Source organism: Lycium barbarum, chromosome 12, assembly GCF_019175385.1.
Source record: "Lycium barbarum isolate Lr01 chromosome 12, ASM1917538v2, whole genome shotgun sequence".
Taxonomy (NCBI): Eukaryota; Viridiplantae; Streptophyta; class Magnoliopsida; order Solanales; family Solanaceae; genus Lycium; species Lycium barbarum.
This window is the reverse complement of record NC_083348.1, coordinates 8385595-8403657: the sequence shown is the minus strand read 5'-3', so window position 1 is coordinate 8403657 and position 18063 is coordinate 8385595. Positions and strand designations below refer to the sequence as shown.

At 37.8% G+C, this 18063-nt stretch overlaps 1 protein-coding gene across 2 annotated transcripts in view; it reads left to right on the top strand.

The window, feature by feature from the left end:
• LOC132622327 (uncharacterized) overlaps positions 1 to 18063 on the top strand; it is a 62100-nt gene that overhangs the window by 3710 nt on the left and 40327 nt on the right. For both annotated transcript variants that reach the window (XM_060336916.1, XM_060336917.1), the window contains exons 3-4: positions 1710 to 7690; positions 12406 to 13874. In XM_060336916.1, coding sequence (XP_060192899.1) covers positions 1710 to 7690; positions 12406 to 13874 — 7450 coding nt within the window. The remainder of the gene's footprint in view (positions 1 to 1709; positions 7691 to 12405; positions 13875 to 18063) is intronic.

Below are 18063 nucleotides of genomic sequence, written 5' to 3'. Positions count from 1 at the left end.
GGAGGAAAGAACAGAGGGGAGAAATGAGAAATGGCTAAAATCACCCCATTAGCACATCTCCTGTACATAAAAATTATAGCATTTAGAGGAGATTACATGCCCTCCTTGATCCAATTCTGTCCTTGAAAATCCACATCAAACTATTAACTGAGTTTAATATTCCTGTATCATTACGATGTACTAAATTCAAGTCAATTCACCATGGGGAGTTTTGAATGGTCTGCACAATGTTATTTATGTTATTTCATGAAGTGGTTGGAACAATTTGGGATACGTTAAAAGGGCAGTGTGCTATGTAAAATAAAATAGAGGCACAGAACAGTTTAGGTTAAGGTTAAAAGGAAACCGTGTCATTGAAATGAAGTATAGGAAGATAAATTTCTTTTTACCTATGCTAGTACTCAGACTTTAAGTTGCTCAGACTCTTCACTTTTGGTGCCGCACCCGTGTTGACACGACGTGGGTGTGGGATTCGTACTGGATATGGTCAACCGATTTTGTACTGTTACCAAAATCGACGGAGAAATTCGGGATAGATACAATGATATCTGAAATCAAAACAAAAGCTAATGTGAAATTGAAGAAAATGGAATACCTTGTATATAGAAATTTCTATGTCAGTCCTTTCCCTTATATCTCATTATGAGATTCTCCTTATGATCAATATTTTCTCCTCAGAATACCTTGTAAGTTTTCCATATAATGTCTCATAATTTAGACATATAACTATTTTTAGATATTTGAATTGTTTTTAGCCGAATCACTGCACCCGAATCTTAAAACTTAGATCATGAAGGATCCGACCTCTAGAAATGACCTGTATCGGACAGCCCCACCCGAGTCCGAGCAACTTAGCTCAGACCGGACCTTTGTCAGTCTTGTGGTTGGACAACACAATAGGTACTCAAAAGTACGAGTGATGGGAACGTCGTCTCCCAGTAAATCTATCCGATTCCCCCGCTTTCCCCGCTCCCCCCCCCCCCCCCCCCCCCCGCCCGGGCCTGCGCTGGTTAATAAACAAAAAAGAGTGAAGGAAAAAAAAAAGCAAAGCAAAATAGGATGATCTAATCTACCTATCCATTGTTTTCATTTCGGTAACACATTTTTGTGGGATGCGCTTCAGCAGCCTATAATTAATGTGTCATATATTTGAAATTGCTCATGTTCTAGTATCCTGTGGGTTCTTGACCTCACTGATTGTCTCTGTGTGTTTAACATTAGTCTTGTAACCTAAACTGTTGGCGCTACTAAAGTACCTAGGCATCAGTGCTTGTTGATATGGGTTTAGTCCTCGGTGGTGTTAAAGATGTATCGTCTTCTCTGTTTTTAAGGTAGAACAGAAGAAAGTTATCACATCTAATTGATTGAGGATGGGAATCACATTGATGAACCAACTCATAGATATAGGTGTGTTAGGAATTAGCTGTTCCTTTTTTTTTTTTTTTTCCTGACTTGTTGGCTTCTTTCCAGATCTTAGGACTCCAGTACACTTGTTGAGTGTTAATTAACTTTACCACGTATCACCTAAATTCATGTGTAGCTGCAGAATTTAGGAGGACTGTGGACTTCTGCACTGCCTTTAGGCACCCCCCCGAAAAAAAAAAATCAAGAATTATTTGATTGCAAGGATTATGCTCAGGGCTTCTCTATTAGTTAGTTTCAGTGCCTACTCATCTCATATCTGTCATTGTTTATTTTTCATTTTTCAGGATGATGTTCTGAAGCAAGGCCGGGCTTTCTGTTTCTTGCCTTTACCTGTCAAAACTGGATTAAATGCACATATTAATGGATTCTTTGAAGTTTCCTCGAATCGTCGAGGCATTTGGTATGGAGCTGACATGGACAGATCTGGAAGAATTCGTTCTCTTTGGAATAGGCTTCTCTTAGAAGATGTTGTAGCTCCTAATTATGCTCAATTACTGCTCGGCGCGCAACAGATGCTTGGTCCTACTGAGACTTACTATTCTTTATGGCCCACTGGTTCATTTGAAGAGCCATGGAATATTTTAGTTGAACACATCTACCAGAACATCACTGAGTTCCCTGTTTTCTATTCCAATGTCAAAGGTGGAAACTGGATTTCAGCAAGAGAAGCTTTTCTTCATGATAGCAAGTTGTTGAAAAGCAAAGAGCTTGAGGATGCGCTTGTCCAGCTAGGCATGCCTGTTGTTTGTTTGCCAAATGGATTATTTAATATGCTTGTGACTTGTGTTACTGGTATTAAATGGAAAATAGTTACACCGGATTCAGTACGCCATTATCTTAGGGAAAGCAAGTCTGCAAGTGCAATAGACAGATCTTACAGGCTTATGCTGTTAGAGTATTGCCTTGAGGACCTCGTTGATACAGATGTTGGCATACATGCATTTGGTGTGCCTTTACTTCCTTTAGCAAATGGGGACTTTGGTTTGCTGTCTGAACCAATGAATGGAATCTCTTATTTTATATGCAACGATTTGGAATACACACTTCTTCGTAACCTTTCTGATAGAGTAATCGACAGGAAAATCCCTTGCAATTTATTGGACAGACTGACGGCTGTTGCAAAGGCATCTGGTGCAAACCTTAGTTTTTTCAGTGTTCCCAAGCTCCTTCAAGTAATACCCAAATTTTTCCCTGCTGAATGGAAATATAAAACTAACGTTCTTTGGGACCCTGGGTCTTGTTCTAACCATCCGACTTTGTCATGGTTTGCACTCTTCTGGCGTTATCTCAGAGATCAATGTGCAGAGTTAAGTCTCTTTGGTGATTGGCCTATCTTACCATCAACTTCGGGGCATTTGTATAGACCGTCTAGGCACTTAAAATTGCTCAATGCAGAAAACTTGTCTGATAAAATGCAACATGTTCTGATTAAGATAGGATGCAAGATACTAGATTGCAGTCATGATATTCAACATCCAGACTTATCTGATTATGTCTGTGATGCTGATGCTGGTGGTGTTCTGAAGTCTATCTTTGACGTTGTCTCTTCTTCTGAGAGAACACAAGATTTTCTTCAACATCTGGAAGTGGAAGAAAGAGATGAGCTTCGTGGATTTCTTCTGGACCCAAGGTGGTATATTAGCAATTGTATGGATGTGTCCAACTTATGTAATTGCAAAAGGTTGCCTGTTTATCGAGTTTATGGTCGAGAGCAGTCTGAAAGCATTCAGTTCTCTGATTTAGTAAACCCTCAAAAATACTTGCCGCCTTTGGATTGTTCTGCGTCTCTCCTTTCCGCTGAGTTCATTAATAGTTCTTCAAATACCGAAGAAGAGGTGCTAAATAGATATCTTGGTGTTGAACGTATGAGGAAGGCAGACTTCTACAATAAGCACGTCTTAGATAGGGTCAATTTGCTGGACCCTGATGTTCGTGACAACATCATGATTATGATTTTGAGAGAGCTACCTCATCTTTGTGTTGAGGATGCACATTTTAAAGCAAATCTGAGGAACTTGGAATTTATCCCTACGTCTAATGGCTCCATGAGAAGTCCTTCAGTGTTGTATGATCCTAGAAACGAGGAATTATATGCTTTATTGGAAGATTGTGATAGCTTTCCTTATGGTGCTTTCCAGGAATCTGGTATTTTAGACATCTTACGAGGTTTGGGTCTCAGGACAACTGTGTCCACTGAGACAGTGATACAAAGTGCTCGAAGGGTGGAAAAAATGATGCATACCGATCCAGAAACTGCTCATTCTAGAGGTAAAGTGCTTCTTTCATATTTGGAAGTGAATGCATTGAAGTGGCTACCTGATCGAACCAAGGATGATCATGGAACCATGAATAGAATGTTCTCAAGAGCTACAAATGCTTTTAAACCTCGCCATGTTAAATCTGACTTAGAAAAGTTCTGGAGTGATCTTCGGTTAATATGCTGGTGCCCGGTTCTTGTTTCTTCTCCGTATCAATCTTTACCATGGCCTGCTGTCTCGTCCATGGTTGCTCCTCCTAAACTTGTGAGGTTATACTCTGACTTGTGGCTTGTCTCTGCAAGCATGCGCATATTGGATGGAGAATGCTCTTCTTCTGCTTTATCTAACCAATTAGGTTGGTCTTCTCCACCTGCAGGAAGTGTAATTGCTGCCCAGCTTCTTGAGCTTGGGAAAAATAGTGAGATTGTTACTGATCCAATGTTAAGGGAGGAATTGGCCTTAGCAATGCCAAGGATATATTCTATATTGATGAGCATGCTTGCTTCAGATGAAATTGACATTGTCAAGGCTGTTTTAGAGGGCTGTCGCTGGATTTGGGTTGGAGATGGATTCGCAACTACTGATGAGGTTGTCCTGAATGGTCCTCTTCATTTGGCTCCTTATATGCGTGTTGTACCTGTGGATTTGGCAGTTTTCAAAGAACTATTTCTGGAGCTGGGCATCCGAGAGTTCTTGTGTCCTAATGATTATGCTAATATATTAAATCGAATGGCAATAAAGAAAGGTTCCCTTCCTTTGGATACGCAGGAAATCAGGGCTGCTATACTAATTGCACAACATCTTTCTGAAGTTCAGTTTTCCGAAGATCCAGTTAAGATCTACCTGCCTGATGTGTCATGTAGATTGCTTTTTGCTACGGATTTGGTGTACAATGATGCTCCCTGGTTGCTTGATTCAGAAGATCCTAGTTCCTCATTTGGTAGTTCATCTAATATGGCTTTTAATGCAAGTCAAACTGTCCATAGATTTGTGCATGGGAACATTTCCAATGATGTTGCTGAGAAACTTGGAGTACGCTCTCTTCGAAGGATATTGCTTGCAGAAAGTGCTGATTCCATGAACCTAAGCTTGTCTGGTGCTGCTGAAGCATTTGGGCAACATGAGGCATTAACAACCAGGCTTAAACATATACTTGAAATGTATGCAGATGGACCTGGGACTCTGTTTGAGCTAGTACAAAATGCAGCGGATGCTAATGCTTCAAAGGTGATTTTTTTATTGGATAAAACTCAATATGGAACTTCATCTGTTCTCTCTCCTGAAATGGCGGATTGGCAGGGACCTGCTTTGTACTGTTTCAACGACTCTGTTTTTACTCCACAAGATTTGTATGCAATCTCTCGTATAGGTCAAGAGACCAAACTAGAGAAACCATTTGCCATTGGAAGATTTGGGCTGGGGTTTAATTGTGTTTATCACTTTACGGATATTCCAACCTTTGTTTCGGGCGAAAATATTGTTATGTTTGACCCACATGCCTGCCATTTACCTGGGATATCTCCTTCGCATCCTGGCCTGCGGATCAAATTTGCGGGGAGAAGAATATTAGAACAATTTCCTGACCAATTTTCTCCATTTCTGCATTTTGGGTGTGATCTGCAACATTCTTTCCCAGGTACCCTCTTCCGTTTCCCTCTTAGGAGTGAAAATGTTGCTTCTAGAAGCCAAATAAAGAAAGAAGGGTACACACCTGATGATGTCCTAGCGCTATTTCATTCCTTTTCGGAGGTTGTCTCTGAGACTTTGCTTTTCCTGAGGAATGTGAAAAGCATATCGATTTTTGTCAAAGAAGGTGCTAACAGTGAAATGCAAGTGCTACATTGTGTCGACAAGCAATATGTAGGTGATCCTGAGGATGAAAGTAATCCAAACCATCAGGTCTTCAGTCTTATGTACGGGAAGAGGCATGAAAAAATTAATAAAGCTCAGTTCCTTAACCAATTATGTAAGTCTGTGAATATAGACTTGCCATGGAAGTGTCATAAGATTGTGGTGTCCGAGAAGAGCCCTTCTGGTAGTCGTGCACATTTGTGGTTAACTAGTGAGTGCTTAGGATTTATTCGGGGTAAGAATAGCCATGCCAACCTTGATAAGTACCATAAAACTATTCCTTGGGCATGTGTTGCTACTTGTTTACACACAATGCAAGTTGAAAGCGATTTGGATGGGGATTTTGATAAATCTGATCTCATTGCCCCTAATTTGCTAGACTTCCCAGTGGCATCAGCTGGTGTTATAGAGAATTTTGAGGGTCGTGCCTTCTGTTTTTTGCCACTGCCAGTGATTACTGGGCTTCCTGTGCATGTCAATGCATATTTTGAGTTATCATCTAACCGAAGAGATATATGGTTTGGTAATGACATGGCAGGGGGTGGGAAGAAACGCTCTGAGTGGAATATGTATCTACTTGAAGATGTTGTTGCTCCAGCTTATGGTTATTTACTTGAGAAAGTTGCTTCAGAAATTGGCCCATGTGATTCATTCTTTTCCTTTTGGCCAACCAAGATAGGATATGAACCATGGGCGTCAGTGGTGCGGAAACTCTATAACTTCATCTCAGATTCTGGTCTTAAAGTATTGTATACAAAAGCCAGAGGTGGACAATGGATCTCAACAAAGCAAGCAATTTTTCCTGATTTCACTTTTGACAAGGCACGGGAACTTGTGGATGCATTATCAGATGCTGGTTTGCCATTGGCAACCATTCCTGAGGCTCTTGTGGAAAAATTTAAGGAGATATGCCCTGGAGTGCATTTTCTTACACCTCAACTGCTCCGTACTCTTTTAATTAGGAGGAATCGTGAATTTAGAGATAGAAATGCTATGATCTTAACCCTAGAATACTGCTTGCTTGACCTAAGAACTCCAGTTCAATCTAGCACTTACTTTGGCTTACCCTTGATTCCTCTTTCCAATGGTTTGTTTACAAAATTCCAGAAGAGGGGAGAGAGTGATCGAATATATATTGCTCACGGCGATGGCTATGGTCTTCTTAAGGATTCTCTTCCCCACCAACTTGTAGACTCTGGGATCTCTGCTTTTCTCTACGACAAGTTATGTGAAGTAGCGCAAAGTGAAGATTTTAACATTACTTTCTTGACTTGCCCTTTGCTTGAGAGACTTTGTGTACAATTACTCCCAGCAGACTGGCAGCTGGCTAAACAGGTGAATTGGGTCCCTGGTTGTCAAGGACATCCTGATTTGGAATGGATGAGACTGCTGTGGAGCTATCTCAAGTCTTGTTGTGATGATCTCTCTTTGTTTTCGAAGTGGCCTATTTTGCCTGTTCTAAACAATCGTCTACTGCAGCTAGTGGAAAATTCCAATGTGATCAAAGATGGTGGATGGAGTGAGAATATGTCATCACTTTTGCTGCGTGTTGGATGCCTGATATTGACGCGTGACCTCCCAATTGACCATCCTCATTTAATGCGTTATGTCCAGCCTCCCACTGCAAGTGGTATATTAAATGCAATGTTGGCAGCTGCTGTGAAGATAGAAAAGATCGAGGGGCTCTTTACTAATGCATTGGAGGGAGAAATGCATGAACTTAGGAGCTACATTCTGCAGTCCAAGTGGTTCTGCGAAGATTCTGTCAATAGCACTCAGATGGTTATCATCAAAGAGATTCCTATGTTTGAATCATTCAAGAGCAGAAAAATGGTATCTTTGAGTAGGTCAACTAAATGGCTAAAACCAAATGGTGTACATGAAGATCTATTGAATGATGATTTCTTGAGAATCGAATCAGATAAGGAAAGGATTATCTTGAATAAATACTTAGAAGTTGCAGAACCTACAAAGGCGGACTTCATCAAACATTGTGTAATCACTCACATGTCTGAGTTTGTTTCTCAAGATGGATTACTCTCATCCATCTTACAAGATATCAAGTATTTGATGGAAGAGGATGGTGCATTCAAAGAAGCAATCTCCAAAGCTTCTTTTGTTTTAACTCGAGATGGTTCCTGGAAAGATCCTATCAGGTGTGTGTATTTATCCATTCACTAAACTAGCTAATGTCATGTGTGAATGACTTAATCCTTGATGATCTCAAATAGTTGCTTTTTTTCACTTAGTCAAATTAGTTCTCCTCAGAAGTTGTTATGCACAAGTAATGCTACCAATTGTATAACGATGTGAAAGGTAAGTTATTGGTATATTTTCTCCGAGAATGGGTCACCAAATGATGCAGGAAGTAACACTATGGGCAAAGCATTTAGTTCCTAGGGCTAGGTTGTAGAGCATATTTCACAAATATAAGCTGGACAAGGAGTCATTTTCTTATGAGAAGGGATAATCTGTAGCAGTAGTATAGTTATATTTAACATTAAATTACTGGTACATGCTCGGTCCTTTTTGGTTTTGCTACAACAATTTTCTTTTAAAAATCAATAAGCTGAAAAAGGTAGCTGGAGTAAAATCAGCGTAAGCTTGGCATTTTCAGGTTTAAATAAATTATAAGCATCCAATAGTTAATAGTTTTAGTTTCCCGTTTTACTTAGTGGCGATTCTTCCCAGTGATCGTTCCAGCAGCACCATCGTGCTTTTTTGGTGTCTGGTATCAGTGGCACTGTGCTTCTGTCTGGTGATATCTTTAGCGTACTACGCTTTTCTCGGCATGGTGCCTCATTACAGTTACCAGCTTCTTCTGGTGACTGTTCTAGCGGGGCGCATCTTTCCAACAATTGTTACAGCAACTACCATGGAAAGGTTCCGGCATCTAGAGCTTTTCCAGCGAGGTGCCAGTGACTATAATTTTTGGACAGCTTTCTGACATTTTCTGACGATATTTATTTTTTACGTTTTCAAAACAATTAAAATTAAGTTGGTTCCACCGCTTTGAGTTTAAGGGGGCTTGTTAGAACGCTAGATTAGAGTATTAGTAGAGTTAAGCTCTTAAGCTGGATACTTTTTTCGATGCAGAAAAGTTGGAAGGTGGATATTATCTCACATTAGACAAAAATCATGTGTATTGTATCTGACACCTATAGATGAGTGTGCCTTGTATTCACCATACCATCAAGTATTAAATATTTCTCTACTCTCTTGTTTCTTCACAGAATCCATCCTTCTATGCCTGCTTAGAGATACTAATGTACCTCCGATTTATTCAGTTCCTCCAATCATATCCGTATCTTTTGAGTAATATCACATGAATTTCTCAATCTTTTCCCTCACCCTCATGAACGGACTGATGTTACCAATAAAATAGGACAGAGATGGATTAAGAAGGAATTCAGTTTCCTTGTGGATATTATTTCTCAAATAATTAGAGGTTTTTCTTCTCGTCCAAGTTAATTCTATGAATGAATGCAATCAACTGTTGAGGAGGATGGATATTCTTTACATCTGGGCCTACCGTAGGGTTCATGTTTATTATCTGTTGTGGAGGTAGAAAGCAAATTGGGTGGTAGGAAACTGCAAAAGATTGGCTTCTATATTTTTTGATAACCGCAAATCACTGGCTTCTATATAAGATGTAGATGGCGTTCAACAAATTTTGGAAAAATAGACCTTGGGACAACATGGGAAAGGCAGCCAGAAGGGTAAGTACTAATGTAATATAAGTGTCTCAAAAAATTTTCTCAAAAAATAAAATAAAAAAATAAATAAAAATAAGTGTTCCAGAAAATTTGGAATATTAATGTACAACTTTAGGTAATGCTATAAAGTCCTTCATAAACTTCCACAGGAGCTCAAACATGCTTGTTCAAATGGCAACCAAGAAAATATTTGCTGAAAGGCTTAGTAGATTAACTATTAAGTCAATTTTATTTTGCAATTTGCACTTTGGAGCATCAAGTCAGTTGTGACAATTCTGGTTTTTGTGAGGTGTAACTTCTACCTAAATGAAGTGCCTGTGTTACATGATCAACATACTCAGTGTAACTGATATTTTATTGTAGTTGTGTATATCTAACACATATAATCTGTTACTAGCAGGGATGTCTTCACTGCAACTTATTTGGGAAAAATACTTTTGACTAGTTAGCAACTTGGTACCTTGTTGTCAGATTATTAAAATCCATCGAATGCTTAAAGTCTTTGTCCTATTCGACCTTTACTTCAAAGTTTTAACCGTATATAAATTTCGTATGGCGTATCTATGTGATCTGCATACAATACACTTTCATGCGTGTGCACACACACACACACACACACACACACACACACACATATATATATATATATATATAGATATATATACTAGCCATATATGCCCGTGCGATGCACGGGCCGAACACGTTTATTCACTTTAATTAGCCTGTCTTTAAGGTTTGCATTTTGTAAATAATTTTTAAAAATTTGTCATAGTCATGGCAATGAAAGTTGTTGATCAATGTGAAAAAGAAAATTAGTAAGAAGGTGGGGGAAAATTAATATTTTGATTTTAGATTTTTTTCTTTTAAATTGTTTAATATCTTATATGTATACCGACAAGTTGATATCCATCTCAATCAATTAACTGTTCAGATCCAAACACGAGAACCATTGTTGTATATATTGGATTTTTTAAAAGCAAAACTAATAAAATGTTTTTATTAAATTAATTAAAAAATATGAGGAAATAAATGTGTCGGATAATTAAAATTGAAGTGCATACGTCTATGGAATAAATATTATATGACATATTAGAAATGTAATATGTTATATCGTAAATCACCAAATTTTAATTCTGAAATGAAAATATAAAGTAATACACTTTATAAATGTAAAGAAACAATAATCAGAGAATGCAAAGGAGAGTAAGATAAGTAAAGTATTGACAAAGAAGGAAAACAGGTTTTCCTTCAATCTTAATACTTTAAACATGAAAAGAGGACGAACAATAGCAATGCAAATTTATACCAAAAGTTATATAAAGTGTACACTTTAACCAACTACTTTTTTATCCCACTTAGACATTTGTCATAGTCTCTCTCGAATAGACTATTTTCAAGAATATTTATTAGAAAGGGTTAATTTTGTTTTGGGTTTATAAATGAACAGGTAATTTGGACACACATATTATATTTTTCAAGAACGCGAAAAGTCAAGAGTGAACAAGTAAAAGTGCACGGAGAAAATAAATGTATCGGGGAATTAAAATTGAAGTGCATACGTCTATGGAATAAATATTAAGTACTATGACATATTAGAAATGTCCACGTGAGATAGGAAAATAGTTGGGTCAAGTGTACAAGTTATATAGCTTATGGTATAAGCATTCATTGCTGGTACAATCTGTGAAGCTTTTGGTACAACTGTTTAAAGCTGTGTTCGTCCCTTTAAAATTGAAGTGCATATATGTATACATGAGAAGAAAATAAATATTCAGCAAGAACGTGAAAAGTCAAAAGTGAACAAGTAAAAGTGCACGGAGGAAATAAATACATGTCGGAGAATTAAAATTGAAGTGCATGCGTATATACATGAGAAGAAAATAAATATTCAGTACTATGGCATACATCCACGTGGGATTTACTAATTCTTAAAGAACGTGAAAAGTCAAAAGTGAACAAGTAAAAGTGCACGGAGGAAATAAATTTGTGTAAGAGAATTAAAATTGAACTGCATATGCCTATACATGAAAAGAGAATAAATACTCGGTAAGAACGTGAAAAGTCAAAAGTGAACAAGTAAAAGTACATGGAGGAAATAAATGTGTTGGAGAATTTAAATTGAAGTGCATACTTCTATACTTGAGAAATGAATAAATATTAAGTACTATGGCATATTAGAAATGTCCACGTGAGATAGGAAAATAGTTGGGAAAACTGTACAAGTTATATAGCTTATGGTATAAGCATTCATTGCGGGTATAATCTGTGAAGCTTTTGGTACAGCTGTTTAAAGCTGTGTTCGTCCCTTTAAGGGACTTATATATAATAGAAAAATGTAAAAAGCCAAAAGTGAACAAGTAAAAGTGCATGGAGGAAATAAATTTGTGTAGGAGAATTAAAATTGAACTGCATATGTCTATACATGAGAAGAGAATAAATATTCGGTTAGAACATGAAAAGTTAAAAGTGAACAAGTAAAAGTGCACGGAGGAAATAAATATGTCGAAGAATTAAATTTGAAGTGCATACGTCTATACATGAGAAGGGAATAAATATTAAGTGTTATGACATATGTCTACGTGGGATATAAAAATAGTTGAATAAAGTGTACAAGTTATATAGCTTTTGGTACTTTTTTCTATAAGAATGTAAAAAGCCAAAAGTAAACAAGTAAAAGTGCATGGAGGAAATAAATTTGTGTAGGAGAATTAAAATTGAACTGCATATGTCTATACATGAGAAGAGAATAAATATTAAGTTAGAACACGAAAAGTCAAAAGTGAACAAGTAAAAGTGCACGGAGGAAATAAATATGACGGAGAATTAAATTTGAAGTGCATATGTCTACACATGAGAAGGGAATAAATATTAAGTATTATGACATATGTCTACGTGGGATATAAAAATAGTTGAATAAAGTGTATAAGTTATATAGCTTTTGGTACAAATATTCACTGCGGGTACAATTTGAAAAGCGGTGGGTACTAGGAGGGACTGCTGTGTTCGTCCCTCCTTGGCACTTATTATATATATATATATATATATATATATATATATATATATATATATATATATATATCTATATATATATCTATATAACACGTGGAGTATGTTCTGACATATATGATTGTGGAATTTTTGTGATGTTTCTGTAGGCTTTATGATCCTCGTATCCCGGAACTGGAAATTTTGTTGCATGGAGGTGCCTTCTTTCCATCTGAAAAGTTCTCTAGTCCTGAGTTTCTTGAGATTTTGGTTAACCTTGGGCTTCGGCAATCTTTAAGCTTTACTGGTTTGCTTGATTGTGCCACATCTGTGGCATTGTTACATAATTCTGAAGAGTTAGAAGCGGTGAAGAATGGTAGCAGGTTGCTTTACTTGTTGGACACAGTGGCTTCAAAGCTCGCATCACAGGACGGGGACTCCAGTATTGGTCATGAAACTTCTCAGGGGTTATGTCTTAGTGAAGGAGCTGTTGATGTTACTGATAACCTCTCAGGAATTATTTCATTTCTCAGCAACTGGATTGTCGATATGACTGGAGAAGAATTTTGGTCAGCACTGAGATCTATCAGTTGGTGTCCTGTACTTGTAGATCCGCCTATCAGAGGATTGCCGTGGTTAGCCTCACGAAGAAAAATTGCAATGCCAATTAATGTTCGGCCCAAGTCACAGATGTGGATGGTTTCATCTAAGATGCATATCCTGGACGGTGAATGTTCAGAGCATCTGCAACATAAACTTGGTTGGATGGATAGCCCAAGTATAGAGATTCTGTCTGAACAATTGCTTGGACTTTCTAAATTCTATGTGGAGGTAAATGAAAGCTCAGATGTAGCACCTAATTTTGATTCAGTTTTGCAGGAGCAGGTGCTCTTAATTTATTCGCAGTTGCAAGAATTTATTGGTAGTAACGACTTCGAGGTTCTCAAGTCTACCTTAGATGGTGCTCGGTGGGTTTGGATAGGAGATGATTTTGTTTCTCCTGCTGTACTTGCTTTTGATTCTCCTGTGAAATTCAGCCCCTACTTGTATGTTGTACCGTCTGAGTTAACGGATTTCACAGATTTGCTTGTGGAGTTAGGTGTTAGACTCAGTTTTGATGTTTTTGATTACTTCCATGTTTTACAAACATTGCAAAATGATGTGAAAGGATACCCCCTGTCTGCCGATCAACTGAGTTTTGTCAATCATGTCCTTGAAGCAATTGCAGATTGCAACATGGACAGCTTAATGTTTGAGGCTTCTAGTACTCCTTTATTACTTCCTGATTCTTCTGGAGTTCTTATGAGTGCTGGAAACCTTGTTTATAACGATGCTCCTTGGATGGAGAGCAACACCGTTGGCGGAAAACGTCTTGTTCATCCGTCTATAAGCCAGAATCTTGCTGAAAGATTGGGTGTTCAATCACTTCGAAGTGTGTCATTAGTCAGTGAAGAAATGACAAAAGACTTACCGTGCATGGATTACACAAAAATATGTGAACTTTTGGAGTTGTATGGAAAAACTGATTTCCTATTGTACGACTTACTTGAGTTAGCAGATTGCTGCAAAGCGAAAAAGCTTCATCTGATTTTTGACAGAAGAGAACATCAGTGTCAGTCCCTTCTGCAGCATAATCTAGGTAATGTAGTTTTCTGAACCTCCTACTCATTGGTTATTTCTCTGATGGTCTTAAGGGCAGAAACATGTGATTACTGTGCGTTTCTTGAATTTGGAGCACCTTCCAGATGCTGTATGGCTTGCTAACTTCTCTGCAGTTTTTCTTTTTGATTGTTAAAGGAAGTATATTCATTTAGCAACAAGTAACTGCTGTAAAAATTGATAAGGGCTGCATTACGACATATGTAATGAGCTGAGAAAGTCAACCATAGATTCAATGTCATTTGCAAGGGCCATGTTGTGCCACAAAAAGAGAAGATATACATCTGTATTTAATGCTAATTAAAGATTCTGATTTGCTTTAAAAAATTCTACTGTTCCTTTCTTTCCAAAGAATCCACTAGTTGACTGAAGGGATGGCATCCAAGTATTCGTCTTTGCCTTTCTTAGACCTCGCAGGTGCCAGCACTCTAATAATTCTTTCGTTGTCCTCGGCATTGTCGATTTAACCCCTATAATGTTGAGGTAGAAGCTCCATATCTGCAAAGTGAAGGTACAATGGAGAAATAGATGATTGACATCCTCTGTTTGTTGTCCGCAAAGTAAATAGCTATTGCATATGCTAATTTCTCTTTTCTGAAGGTTGTCATGTGTGAGACATGCACCTTTTGCAACCAACCAAGAATAACACTAGAGTTTTAAAGGTTAGTATTTTGATCGGATGACTTAAGTATACCTTCTCATTTAGAGGTAGGCGGTTGATCGTCTTACTGCACAATAATATGGATAGTGAGGTGTTTTTTTTATGTTTGATTTTGTCTTAGAGAAATGGAAGGAATTTCACTGATGATCTTTACGCCATCAGCATGTGCATAAGCATAATAACAACAACAACAATAGCAACAACATACCCAGTATAATCCCACCAGGTGGGGTTTGGGGAGGGCAAAGTGTACGCAGACCTGAACTCTACCCTGTGACGGGTAGAGAGGCTGTTTCCGATAGACCCCCAGGCTCAAGGAGACATAAACGGTAATAAGAAGTAGTAATAGCAGCAAGATAATATTAACCCTCAGGGGTTGGCCTGGTGGTAATTGGCTCGAGCCTTGGGGTGCTCCCTTTCAAGGTCTCAAGTTCGAAACCCACTGGGTGCAAACAATTTCTGAGGGCCATCGGACTGGGGTAAAACCCTGAATTACCCGTGGTGCACTTGCGGGAAACTCCTTGCCGAGGGCCTGTGCACCCCCGGGATTAGTCGGGGCTCAAAGAGACCCGGACACCCGGTGCTTAATCAAAAAAAAAATAGCAGCAAGATAATATGATAATGTAGTAAAAGATGTGCTATAAGCATAGCGATTTCAAAAAAAAGATGTGCTATAAGCATAGTATCTGTCAATTGCTGTTTCTTATTTGTGTTCTTTTCCTCTTCTGTATATCGGAGGATTGTGTCTGCATTCCATTACCTTGCTTTTACTTCTGTGTTTCATCATTGAAACTTCTTTTCATTCCAATTAATATAATGTTAGCAATGCAGCTTGGCACTAAGAAAGTGCATAGTCAATACACTGAGGAATTAGAAAGAAACAAAAAGAGAGGATTCCACTATACAAAAACCTGTACAAACACCTATCCTGTAGGTTCCACCAAAAAGACAACAACCGCAAACATTTGTATTTGAGCTTCTGTACACTGTACAGTATCTGTTTTTCCTTCAAAGCATCTGCCATTTATTTCCTTCCTTATAACCCAACATACACAAGCAAGTACTATACTCCAAATCTTCTTCAATAGCTTACTGATTTCTTTGAGTCCCCAGCAGTTCACTAGCACTTTGACTGAGAATTGCATAACGAATTGTACCCTGAATAAGTTGAAGAATAATGGCCAGATCTGGCGGGCCACTGGAAAATGCCGAAAAGAGGTGGCTGCAGCTTTTCACCTCTATTACACATAAAGCACCTACTGCAAATTGTCATTCCCCTTCTCTGCAGATTGCTATGGGTGAGGCAAGCTTTATGAGTGACCAACCACATTAATAAACTTTGTAAGGTGGCTTTGATTTCCCCAACTAGTTCCATCTCTAATATGCTGCGCTTTCACCCACACTGTTGATCGCTATTGATAGACACTATGCATTTTTTTTTTTTGAAACTGGTAACTGTAACTATATTTCATCATGAGCAAAACAGTACATGGGTTGTACTGAAACCATATATACAAGAGAACTCCAAAAATCTACTGTTCTATGACTATATTGAATCTAAAACATCAATGATAGAGACAGTATCATTTGAGTATATCTGATTACACCAAAAACATAACACCAAAATACAATTCAGCTTGAACTTCTGCATTGCTATTCTATACATTCTCAAAACATCTAGAGTTCCTCTCCTTCCATATTGTACCAGATACAAGCAGGGACAATTCTCTATCTACTTGTCTTTTGCCTGCGGACCTGCTTCCTCCCAACTCTTTAGTGCTTCTGAACACCTTACCAGGCATAGTCCAAGATATGCCTTTCAGGTTTAAGAATATTCTCCATAGTTGTCCTGTAATTTTGCAATGTAGAAATAGATGATCAACTGTTTCTGCCTTTTCTCCACAAAAGAAACATCTGGAACACAATGAGATCCATCTCTTCATCAAATTATCCTGAGGGGTGATTCATCATTCTGTAAGCTGTACTGAACTTGAAGGACCCACTACTACTGCCCAGCCACCTTAAAGCATCTTCACCTGTCTGAAGCCCACTGAATTGTTCAATTGTGCTAAAAAATTGAGCCACTCTTTCTATTTCCCAGTCATTCAAATGTCTTCTGTAGGTAAAGTTCCACCCTTGGGTTGCCCATAATTCTGCAATAGACCTATGCTGTTGAAGCACAAGATTGTATATGTCTCGGAAGAGCATTTTCAGTTTGCCAACCTCATGCCAATCATCCTTCTAGAAGATAGTTCTTTTGCCCATTTACCACAGTTTTTTTGCCCATTTAGCACTTTGATCTTCGTGTTTTAAATAGTTTACGAGCTTCCTAAATGTTCTCATTATTTCTTGCACTCTGCATTACAGTTGAGCTGTGCCCCCTTGACATAGTTATTCTGATTGCTTTTTCTGATTAATTCTTTCCTACATTAATGTGGTGATGCAGGAGGAAGTACAGTAGTTTCTTATGCATTCAATTCATATAAAAACCTTAGTTTATCTGAAGGAAACGAATGAAAAGCCCATAGAAGACTGCTACGAAGCAAAGAAATCCCAAGTTCCATTGTAGATCTCAGAAGTGGCAAAAATCCAAGATAAGAGGATGAATGACTAAATGTTTTTTCTTGCTCCATGTATTAGCAGAAAAACTTTCTTAAACCTATTATCCTCAACAAACTAGGATTCCTAACCTTTTTCCATAAAATATCTCTTATAAAAGGAAAGAAGTGTAAACAAAATTTGTGGGAGAAATAGGAGACCTGGTAGATTTAATAGAAAAAGTGTAAGTTTTTGTTGGGTTCTCCTTATACTTTCGCTGTAAAGATCACAATTCAGCGTCAATTGAAGTTGAATTTTACTGTGAGTACAAGTCGTTACCAATTTCCGAAAAAGAAAAAGAAAAAAAAAAAAAAGAAGGAAAGAAGTGTACCATAAGATAACTGGAAAAGCACCTAGATTTCATATAATGAAAAATAATCTAAACAAATAGTAACCTAGCAAATAACCCAAATCCTAAGAACCTGCTTTTAAGGACTACTATAGTACATCGTTAACTTCACCATTACCTCTGCTGTCTTCTAAGACCCTACGTTTCTATGTATGTGAACCTGTTTGACTGGCCATGGAGTTCAGGGAAATAAGGAAGATTTTTGAAACTTGTGGTCTTAAACATGGCATAATATTTGTGTGGGCTATAAGAGTTTTGAAACTTGGTTTTAGAGATGCAATAACATTTGTGTGGCCATAAAAGCTTCTCATTAAGGGTAAAAAGTTAAGTTTAAAGGTAAATTGTTTTCAAGTTTAAAAAAAGGGTCATTGTTTTCAAATGGACTAAAAAGTAAATAGGCTTACATAAATTGAAACGGGGTAGTAGCTTTTATTGTCATCTTGGTCCCTCATTATGTGGCCTTTAGAAAGTAAAGTCTAATTCCTACCCACCGAGATGAATGAATTCTAAGTTGTATCTAGCTCCATTTTAAGGTAAGGGACATACTCTAATACCTATTAT